At 43.6% G+C, this 12,205-nt stretch overlaps 1 protein-coding gene across 1 annotated transcript; it reads left to right on the forward strand.

The window, feature by feature from the left end:
- The first annotated feature begins 1,384 nt into the window (after window positions 1–1,384).
- Window positions 1,385–11,192, forward strand: LOC145768964 (uncharacterized). Its single transcript, XM_082580567.1, has 7 exons — window positions 1,385–1,504; window positions 1,591–1,769; window positions 3,888–4,615; window positions 4,756–6,758; window positions 6,925–7,615; window positions 7,994–8,243; window positions 10,793–11,192. Exons 1-7 carry the CDS (start codon window positions 1,385–1,387, stop codon window positions 11,190–11,192), a joined length of 4,371 nt encoding a protein of 1,456 aa, XP_082436693.1.
- The last annotated feature ends 1,013 nt before the right edge of the window (window positions 11,193–12,205 follow it).

Consider the following 12,205-nt stretch of genomic DNA (forward strand, 5'->3'; position numbering starts at 1 on the left):
ACTGTAGTCAAAATGCATAGTTTTTAACTTCTATTTCTATGTACCTTATCCTTGTGATTGCCATAGAAACCAGTGCATGCTAAATTTTTTTAACTTTCTGTAATTATCTCCTACTGTAGTCTACATGCATAGTTTCTAACTTCTATTTTCAAGGTACCTTATCCTTATGGTTGCAATAGAAACCACTGCATGCAAAATTTTTTAAAAAATATCTCTAATCATCTAGCAGCCTACTGCAGCCTATATTAATCATTTTTAACCATTTATAACTTCTATTCCATGGTACCTTACTTTTGTGGTTGCAATAGAAACCACTGCATGCAAAAACTTTTTAAAAATATCTCTAATCATCTAGCAGCCTACTGCAGCCTATATTAATCATTTCAAACAATTTATAATTTCTATTCCATGGTACCTTATCCTTATGGTTGCAACAGAAACCACTGCATGCAAAAATATTTTTTTTAAATATCTCTAATCATCTAGCAGCCTACTGCAGCCTATATTATTCATTTTTAACCATTTATAGCTTCTATTCCATGGTACCTTACTTTTGTGGTTGCTATAGAAACTGTAACATTCCTGGGGTGGCTGACAAGTGACACTAGATTGTTGAGACCAGGAAGTACATCTTGTATTACGCCACGTGTTGAAGCGATCAAGGCGGATTCAGAAACGTCACGTCATTCCATCAGAAGTGTGTTGTTTGAAAAAAGGAAAAATATTACCACACCAGTCTGTTTTATAGGCGAAATCAGTCACCCTTGGCGAGTGCTACCAGACGCAATGCTAAAAATATTAAAACTTGAAAGTAGGCTAAACAGTACAGAATTATGAGAACGTTGGACTGCACCGCAGAGTACCGGCTGGTGACGAATACGAGACAGCAGTCGGTACATACGTTGGCCCCAGTCAAAACGACATTGAAACGTAGGAGAGATGTCGTGAATGACGAAAACAATAAGTTATGATTTAGTGTTAGGAACTGAAATTGAATACTGGGGCGCAAATGTAAAATCAGCTATGAGAGAAAAAAAATATTTACAAGCGTTTTTAGAGAAAAAAATTAAGCATGTATACAAACAGGTAAGCGTCCATGACTGTCCATGCCCTGCCTCCGAAGAGATAGGACCTGACACCCATGGAAGAAAACCAGAAAGGTAAAAAAAATGTATGTAGCCTAACGGTGCGCGCGCGGTTGTGCGAGACAGGATGTTCTAAAGTCATACTATTAGTTCGAGTATTTTGATGAGGGAGGACGAGACAGCAGTTGATGTGGAAGTTCGATGATATATGATGAGCACGACAGCAGGTGATAAGCAGTTCAGTTAGTAATCCATTGATGGATGACGAGCACGACAGCTGTTGAGTTGTGAGTCCGTTGATGTGTGCCGAATATGACACGAAAGAGGCCAGCTTGTATAATTGCAAGCTGTGTGACATGCAGCCATTGCATGTCGAAAGTGGCGCAAATAACGACACTGGTTTGGTTGACGTGGAGAAGGTTTGAAATGTCGCGATGTGCTTCTGACGCAGAGAAGGCTTGAATGATGAACGATGCAGCAATTGCACGTTGAAGGTGTGTCGCAGGAAGTAGCGGCAGATATGGGGTTGACCATACTGGTTGCGTGGGCGGCTGTGATTAGCCGTATTGAAATCATCTCCGTGGAGGCATCTCATGTTGAGGTATGTAATGAGGGACTGTTCAACTCAGTGCAAGTCGTGGAGAACATGGGGTGCTGTGGTGCCATGTTGAAGTGGTCTCATCAGTGAGCTTGTCGTGACATCATCGTGGTGCTGTATTGAAAGCCCTTGAGGTCGCGCATCAAGTCTCGCAGCAACCGTGTTGATGGGCACGTCTGAAACAAAATTGATACAAAGTAGCGCCCGCTAGAATGTAACACATAAGCAGTATAAGGACACATTACAAAAAAAATGGCGATACATGCAGGCACACAAGTTGTTAAATTTACAAGGAATGAGGTGGTCATGGTGGCAAATGCCGGCTGATGATAGGTAGGAAACTAGACATGAAACTATGAGAGTCGTAGTATAGGTACTGAGTAGGCTCAGCACTCATCAAAAAAAAAGACAAACACGAGCATAAAGAGTTGTTGCAACGTCACGTGACTGTAGTTAAACGAGTGACTGTAGAATGCAAAAATGGATGCGGTTTTGACGTCTTGTCCAGGACATAAGCTACTGTATGAAAAATAGCGGCAAACGCAGGCTGAAGCGGTGTACGAGGCTGTGATGTAGGTTACATACCGAGATAAAATCGGTAGGCTGACTAGTGAGTTTGCAGTGACTTAAAGGTAACAGATTGTCAGTAAATGAAAAAGTAGCTTACGATACGTTGGGTATATGGAACAATACAGTTAGGGTAGGTAGCGTATGACATACAAGATGGCGGTGGCTTATGTAAACAAAGAAATATTTGCGCTGGCAGTTGACCAGAGCGCAGTGAGACATCATGACGTAGTTAGTTGACATTACAGATATTTAAAAAAAGTTTTGCATGCAGTGGTTTCTATAGCAACCACAAGGATAAGGTACCATGGAATAGAAGTTATTTATAAGTGGTTAAAAACGATGAATGTAGGCTACAATAAGCTACTAAGTGATTACAGATACTTAAAAAAAATTATTTTTGTATGCAGTGGTTTCTATAGCAACCACAAGAATAAGGTACCAAGGAATAGAAGTTATAAATGGTTAAAAATGATTAATATAGGCTGCAGTAGGCTGCTAGATGATTAAAGATATTTTTAAACAAATTTGCATGCGGTAGTTTCTATAGCCACCACAAGAATAAAGTACCTTGAGAATAGAAGTTAGAAACTATGCATATAGACTAGAGTAGGAGATAATTACAGAAGTTAAAAAAGATTTTGCAAAAACGTGGTACATTACCAGGTGGCGTTGATGTCTTTGTTTCAGGTCGTGAGTTCAGAAAATTTACTCGGAGGCACCATTGTAACATTCCTGGGGTGGCTGACATGTGACAACGACACTAGATTGTTGAAATCAGGAAGTACATCTTGGATTACGCCACGTGTGAAGCGATCAAGGCGGATTCAGAAACGTTACGTCATTCCATCAGAAGTGTGTTGATCGAAAAAGGAAAAAGATTACCACACCAGTCTGTTTTATAGGCGAAATCAGTCACCCTTGGCGAGTGCTGCCAGACGCAATGCTAAAAATATTAAAACTTGAAAGTAGGCTAAACAGTACAGAATTATGAGAACGTTGGACTGCACCGCAGAATACCGGCTGGTGACGAATACGAGACAGAAGTCGGTACAAAACCACTGCATACAAATTTTTTTAAGTATCTGTACAGTAATCACCTAGTAGCTTACTGTAGCCTACATTAATCGTTTTCAACCACTTATAAATAACTTCTATTCCATGGTACCTTATCCTTGCAGTTGCTATAGAATCCACTGCATAAATTTTTTTTAACTTGTCGCAAGTAGCTAGTACGGTAGCCTACAGGTAATTACCGCCCTTATTCCTCATTACTCTCCCCACTATGCATCGATTTCCTACAGTTTCTCGTGGTATTACTCAACATTCCACTCCCGCCTGCGCTGCGCCTACGTATTCGTCTGCGCCCTCTTCAAACTCTCATGCAACTCATTCCAACAATTCCACATTGTTTCTAACTTTAGATAGTACTGCATCCACCACTCCCATCATGACGTTTCATACAGACGCCACCTTCACCACGCCAATGCGCTCCTCAGTAACTGCGCTGCATGATCTTACTACAGTAGGTTCCATCTCTATACGCCTACCTATTATTCACCTCTTAATATTAAACTTCCCGAATTTTGGACAGAGAATGTACCACTCTGGTTTAGCACGTGTGAGTCTCTTTTTAGGTCTCACAACATCACCAACGAACAAATTCAATTCGATCTTGTTTTAAATACCCTATCTTATGCACAATTACGTGATGTTGACCACGCCATCATCACCAATCAACATACTCGTCAGCCTTATTCTGCCCTAAAACAAGCTTTTATCACAGCGAATGAGCAAAGCTTGTCCGCACGATTATCCACTCTTTTTCATAAATCCACTCTAGGTGATAAACGACCTACCGTCCTCCTCAACGAAATGCGTAAGCTGCTTGGTTATGACAATGCTCACAATATTACGGCTAAGGCCATTCTTAAAAATTTATTCTTGGAGCGCATGCCTTCCCACATACGACCCATTTTAGCTGCCTCAGCGCATTTAGATCTAGATGCCCTGGCCCTTCAGGCCAACAACATTCTAGACGCCTCCACTTCACATGACAATCTCAGATCTAACGATCCTTCCTCCCAAGCATTGATTAATCAGCTCTTAGAACAGAAAATTACTTCTCTCACACACACTCTCAGTACCTTCATGTCGCCGCCCAATCAGCATTCTGCACCTTTCCCAACGCAGAGTCATAGTCCACGACCACACTCGCGGCCACGTTCTTATCCCCAGGCTATGCCGCCCTTCAACCCTCGTAGTCCCACAGATCACAGCGCACGCTTCACCCCACCTCTCTGTTATTACCATCACAGATTTGGCCACAAGGCACGCAAATGCTCCCCACCTTGTCAATTCTCAGGTACACCAAAAAACGGCGCCGCCCCGCCTCCGCGTCAATAGGACTCACAGCGGGGCTATCCACGGAGTTACATCCTTCATCGCCCCAACCTTTTTACATTTACGATTCTATTACTCAGCTTAAATGGCTTATTGACACAGGTAGTCCTTATTCCATTTTTCCCGTGCAACATGCGCCTTCTCAACGTAGTACATCCCATCTATATGCCATTAACAATACCAAAGTCCCCACCTTTGGCTACACTAAACTGTATCTCTCTCTAGGGTTCCAAAAATCATTTTCATGGCGTTTCCTCATCGCGGATGTTCTTCATCCCATTCTAGGAATGGATTTTCTTGAACATTTCAAAATTTCACTTGACATCCCAAAGCGTAAATTAATTCTACCACCTGATACGCATCCTACATGCTCAAACGACGCTCGCTCTTACACTAATGTTAATATATGTCCCAGTAACTTGCCTTCAGCAAAGTCCATTCATGCAAGTCGCAACATTAATCGAACTTCTATGACGTCACCACATAAACCTGCCTCTTATAGCATCTCTAGTACAGTTCCTGCGCCATCTTCCATTGATTCTCTCCTCGACTCGTTCGCTGACGTTTTTGATCAATCGTCCGTTACTAAATCTATTTCTCACCTCGTACAACATCACATTATCACCTCAGGGCCACCAGTCCGCTCACCCAAACGGCGCATGTCCCCAGAAATGCTCGACACATTGTCCAAGGAACTGAATACTCTTTTTGATCTTGGTGTCATTGAGTATTCTAATTCGCCTTACGCTTCACCCATACACATGGTTAAAAAAAAGGACGGAATGTCCCATTGCATCACGGTTGACTATCGCAAACTTAACCTCCAAACTCAACCGGATCGCTACTCACTTCCCTTCCTTCACGATTTTGCTAACCGCATTAATGGCTGCAACGTTTTTTCTAGTTTAAACTTACTCAAGAGTTTTCATCAAATTCCTGTAGCACCTGAAGACATTCCCAAAACTGCTGCCATCTCGCCGCTTGGCTCCATTCAATTCCGTTTTATGCCCATGGGCCTATCGAACTCTAGTCAAACCTTTCAGCGCCTCATGGATGAAGTTTTACGCGACTTACCCTTCATTTTTTGCTACATTGACGATATACTCATTTTTTCAAAATCGCAGGAAGAGCATTTATTTCACCTGCAAGAAGTCTTTTCACGACTTGCCACATTTGGCCTAACCCTTAACAAAAACAAATGCACATTTGCGGTACCCCAAATCACCTTTTTAGGTCACTTTCTCTCATCGCAAGGTATTCAACCCAATCCTGAAATGGTAGACGCAATTCAATCGTTTCTTCAACCAATTACGATGAAACAACTACGCAGTTTTGTAGGTATGATCGCTTTTTATTCCAAATTCATTCCCAACTGTGCTGACACTCTGCGACCGCTACATGCTTTGCTCACACATAACAAAGCCAGTCGCAAACGTCTCACGTGGACTCCTGAAGCCGAAGCAGCGTTTGCTCAAGCAAAATCGTCCTTATCCAAGGAGTGTCTTCTTGCATTTCCCGCACATGAAGCTCCCACTTTTCTTGCGGTAGATACATCCGCCACTCACATAGGTTGCGCACTGCAACAAACCGTACACGGCCAATTCCGGCCCATAGCGTTCTTCTCAAAATGTCTAACTACTGCACAACGCAATTACGCAACGTTCGACCGTGAACTTTTAGCCGTTTACCTCGGCATACAACATTTTCGTTATTTTTTAGAAGGTCGTACCTTCACCGTCCTCACGGACCACAAGCCGCTAATCAGCGCTCTCCACCGTCCTACCGCATCACATTCGCCGCGACAGATTCGCCACATGTCTTACATAGCTCAATTCACTAAGAATCTTCAGTATCTCGCCGGTGAAGACAACGTAACCGCTGATTGTCTCTCCCGCCCTCCCATAGCCGCTATTTTTGAGGACGTTCCGTTGCTTGATTATAATCGTATGGCTATCCTGCAGAATCAAGACACTACGCTTCCGCCTCTCTATGACAATTCATCGCTGAATCTGACCACTCGACCTGCCCCGAATGGCCTCTCCTTGTTAGGCGAGACATCTACCGGCCGTTTTCGCCCATATGTTCCTCCGCTCATGCGCAGCCAGGTATTCGACATTATCCACTCTCTGGCTCATCCAGGCATCAAACAAACACAGCGTATCTGACCGCTTTTTTTGGCCTAAGCTTAAAATAGATGTTCGCGACTGGTGCCGCACCTGCTTACACTGTCAGCAAACTAAAATCTTTCGTCACAATATCTCACCCTTACAGCAGTTTCAACCGCCAGCTGGTCGTTTCGGTCACATTCACCTGGACCTCATTGGCCCGCTGCCATCTTCCCAGGGCTTCTCCTACATTCTCACCATTGTGAATCGGTTCACTCGTTGGGTCGAGGCCATTCCATTACGTGATATAACTGCAAAATCATGCGCAGACGCTTTTCTCATGCACTGGGTCAGCCGATTCGGCGTGCCTGCCCGAATTACCACTGACCGGGGCGCTCAATTCACTTCCATTCTATGGAAAGATATTGCCCAATTTCTTGGATCTAAGCTCTCACATTCCACTAGCTATCATCCTCAATGCCAGGGCGCTGTTGAAGAGTATAACCGCGTGATTAAATGGGCTTTAAAAGCACAAACTACCTCTGCAGACTGGGTCTCCAACCTTATATGGGTTTTATTAGGCTTGCACTCTGCTTTGAAAGAACAAATCGACTGTTCTGCCGCAGAATTGACCCTTGGCACACAACTCCGTCTGCCGGGCCATTTTTTTACTCCTTCCGATGACACACCTTCATCTCACACTCCACTCGTCAATGACTTCATCAAGTTCATGGCCGCGTTGCGTTATGCTCCTACCCGCGTAACGCGCAACCGCCAAACTCACATTGACGATGCCTTATTCTCGTGCTCCCATGTCTTCATTCGCGACGACGCAGTTAGATCTCGAGTCGGCAGCCGTGGCCGAGCGGTTAGCGCGTTGGGCTCGCAGTCGAGAGCCTGCATGTTCGACTCCAGCCACCCGCACTTGCTGTTGTTTCTCTGGGCAAGAAACTTTACGATAATTGCCTCTACCTAGTGATCGATTTCGAGTAATGGGTAGTACCAAATTCACGTCATAAGTAAAGTAGACAACCAGAAACAGACATTGCCGTCGGCTGCAGCGTGGGTCAGGTGTATGTCGGAAGGCGTACACCGATGCATAGCGCTCAAGTCCGCTTTCCCGCAATGCAGGATAAAGATAAACAAACAAACAAACAAACAAAAATCTCCACTTCAGCGTCCGTATCAAGGGCCTTTTCGTGTTCAATCACGTTCTGACAAATTTTTCACTTTAGACCTCGGTTCGCGCATTTCCACCGTATCCATAGATAGACTTAAACCATTCTACCCGCTTGCACCACCTGACGTCACCCTTTCACCTACAAACACACCTCGTCCACCGTCCGCATCTAATATTAAAGACAACTGTTCTACCTTCTCTCAATTACCTTTCCCCCAATCAGTATCCATCGTGCGCGAACTTTCATTCATTCGCTTTCAGCCCAAAGCGACTCGTAGTGGACGCATCATCGTACAACCTTCCAGGTTTACAGACTAACCTCCACTCAACCAATTTTTTCTACAGCAATTCACCGTCCTGGGCAAGACGTCAAAACTGCATCCCTTCAGTAGTTCACCGTCCTGGGCAAGACGTCAAAACTGCATCCATTCAGTAGTTTACCGTCCTGGGCAAGACGTCAAAACTGCATCCATTCTACAGCAATTTACCGTCCTGGGCAAGACATGACAACTGCATCCATTCTTCAATTCCGTAGTCATGTAGTCATCCGTCTTACTACAGTAGCGTATGTGCTACTTGACCCGTTTAACTACAGTCACGTGACACTGCAACAACATTTTGTACTCATATTTGTCGCTACTTTTTTTTAAAAGTGACCCATTATCAGCCGGCAGTTGCCGCCATGACCACGTCATGCTACGTATGCTCATTTATCGCTAGTTTTTTTTAATGTATCCTATCTCAGCCGGCATTTGCCGCCATGACCATGTCATGCTACGTCATTGCAACAATTTTTTTTCTGCTTGTGTTTGTCGCTTTTTTTTAATGAGTGCTGAGCCTACTCAGTACCTATACTACGACTCTCATAGTTTCATGTCTAGTTTCCTACCTATCATCAGCCGGCATTTGCCGCCATGACCACCTCATTCCTTGTCAATTTAACAACTTGTGTGCCTGCATGTATCGCCATTTTTTTTTTGTAATGTGTCCTTATACTGCTTATGTGTTACATTCTAGCGGGTGCTACTTTGTATCAATTTTGTTTCAGACGTGCCCATCAACACGGTTGCTGCGAGACTTGATGCGAGACTTCAAGGGACTTCAATACAGCACCACGATGATGTCACGACAAGCTCACTGATGAGACCACTTCAACATGGCACCACAGCACCCCATGTTCTCCACGACTTGCACTGAGTTGAACAGTCCCTCATCACATACCTCAACACGAGATGCCTCCACGGAGATGATTTCAATACGGCTATTCACAGCCGCCGATGCAACCAATATGATCAACCCCATATCTGCCGCTACTTCCTGCGACACCTTCAACGTGCAATTGCTGCATCGTTCATCATTCAAGCCTTCTCTGCGTCAGAAGCACACCGTGACGTTTCAAGCCTTCTCCACGTCAGAAGCACACTGCCGACGCAACCAATATGGTCAACCCCATATCTGTCGCTACTCCCTGCGACACACCTTCAACGTACAATTGCTGCATCGTTGATCATTCAAGCCTTTTCTGCGTCAGCAGCACACCGCGACGTTTCAAACCTTCTTCACGTCAGAAGCACACCGCAACGTCAACCAAACCAGTGCCGCTATTTGCGCCACTTTCGACATGCAATGGCTGCATGTCACACAGCTTGCAATTATACAAGCTGGTCTCTTTCGTGTCATATTCGGCACACATCAACGGACTCACAACTCAACAGCTGTCGTGCTCGTCATCCATCAATGGACTACTAACTGAACTGCTTATCACCTGCTGTCGTGCTCATCATATATCATCGAACTTCCACATCAACTGCTGTCTCGTCCTCCCTCATCAAAATACTCGAACTAATAGTATGACTTTAGAACATCCTGTCTCGCACAACCGTGCGCGCACCGTTAGGCTACATACATTTTTTTACCTTTCTGGTTTTCTTCCATGGGTGTCAGGTCCTATCTCTTCGGAGGCAGGACATGGACATTGGACAGCCATGGACGCTTACCTGTTTGTATACATGCTTAATTTTTTTCTCTAAAAACGCTTGTAAATATTTTTTTCTCTCATGGCTGATTTTACAGTTGCGCCCCAGTATTCAATTTCAGTTTCTAACCCTCAATCATAACTTAATTTGTTTTCGTCATTCACGACATCTCTCCTACGTTTCAATGTCGTTCTGACTGGGGCCAACGTATGTACCGACTGCTGTCTTATATTGGTCACCAGCCGGTATTCTGCGGTGCAGTCCAACGTTCTCATAATTCTGTACTGTTTAGCCTACCTTCAAGTTTTAATATTTTTAGCATTGCGTCTGGCAGCACTCGCCAAGGGTAACTGATTTCGCCTATAAAACAGACTGGTGTGGTAATCTTCTTCCCTTTTCAATCAACACACTTCTGATGTAATGACGTGACGTTTCTGAATCCGCCTTGATCGCTTCACACGTGGCGTAATACAAGATGTACTTCCTGATACCAACAATCTAGTGTCGTTGTCACTTGTCAGCCACCCTTAGTCAGAAGCACTAAACCAGCAATCCCAGGAATGTTACAAAAGTTTGGATGGGTGATATTAAACTGTAATGTAGTTGCAAACTAGTGTATTTACACTTTTGAGGATTATTGTTTTATTAACCATATTATTGCTACTGCTTGTAGCATAAGTAATTTGATATTACAGCTAAGCCTATTTGCGGTTGATGTAGCCTACCTACTGTAGTAATATGAAGCTGTTTATGCTACTAACATGGATAACTAAAACTAGGCCTACCACGTTTGTTTACATGGTATATATAGCCTACTTTGTTCTGTTACCGTGCATAAACTTTTGTTTGGTATCAATTTGCATTTCTTTGTGTTGCAGACTTGGTGGTAGATGCAGTCACATTACTGCATTGCTATACAAGATGCATCATTTTCACATTTGTGATGTAAAAATGATCCCAGGAGCTTTATCCTGCACCAGCACAGAGCAACAGTGGCACAAACCAAGAGGCGACGCCATTTTTGCAGAACCAGTCACAAATTACATCTTTACAAGAGCGGAGACCGCCCGGACCAAACGGAGGGTGAAAAGCATCATCACATCACGCAGATTCGATGCCAGATGCAATGACCTTCAACGTCGCTTGCTTGAAAGCGAAATTGAAGCCTTTGCAGCATGCTCTGCTTCAAATGCACCATTTTCCTATCTTTTGAAACATCAAAATAATGAAGACAAGCTTGTACATGGGCTTACAGGAAGCACATCGTCAGCTGCGTAGCCGAGTGGTGAGAACTTCTGCTCGACGTTCGAAAGGACGTGGGTTCGAAACCGCTCCAGAGCACGCGGCTGTGTCTCGGCAAAGACAGTTAGTGGCAAGCCAAAATAAAGGAAGCAACTGACTCGAAGACCATTTGTCGCTTCGCTGCTTCCTGTCGTCTGTTGTATCGCATCTGTGATCGCAGTGTAGGCTACTGTATGTTATCACAATGGGCGCAAATAAAAACATGATTATTATTATTACTATTGTTATTACATGCTCTTGAGGAGACAACAACTTCGTCAGTCTCAATAAGTTTTATGGCACAATAGCCGAAAACGACAACTAACCTCCTCAAATTTTGGAAAAATTATTAAGCGGAAGACTAGGCTTTCGTTTTAAGATCAATTTTTAAACCACCAATGCTACACCATGTTCCAGCTGTTCGCCACGGTTTGACAAAGGAGAAGCATGCAGTTCGAGAGACGTAGAGATTTTTGACAGCGGCCTAATAGTCAATCCTGGGTTACATTTTTTTGGAGCTTCCCCAGATGGAAAAGTGTTTGACAAGTACGAAACCGGGAAAAATTTTGGACTCTTGGAAGTGAAGTGTCAATTTAAATATAGAAACAACTGTGTACCAAGAGGCAGCTCTTAATGATGACTTTTGTCTCCATTTCGTTGTTGAACTAAAACTGAAAAGTACACACAACTACTTCTGTCAAATTCAGGGGAAAATAGTACTCAGTGGTCTGCCTTGGTGTGACTTAGTTGTCTACACTTCAAAGTCTTTATCTATTGAGCGAATAGGGCAAAGGCAGGTTAGTTGATACAATTTTCACATTTAGTGAGATTTTACTAAAACTGTTGGATATAGAAACATCATTTATGGTGCTAAAGAAACTTCGTTTGTTGGGCTAACTTTCCCCCAAGTTTAGTCTGTTTGATGTCACTGGTTATCAGTTCAGACTCATTCAAATATACATCTCCGGTTTGTATCAACTAACCTTCCAAGAAGATTAGTTGATACACCT

Source organism: Aplidium turbinatum, chromosome 4, assembly GCF_918807975.1.
Source record: "Aplidium turbinatum chromosome 4, kaAplTurb1.1, whole genome shotgun sequence".
Lineage (NCBI taxonomy): Eukaryota > Metazoa > Chordata > Ascidiacea > Aplousobranchia > Polyclinidae > Aplidium > Aplidium turbinatum.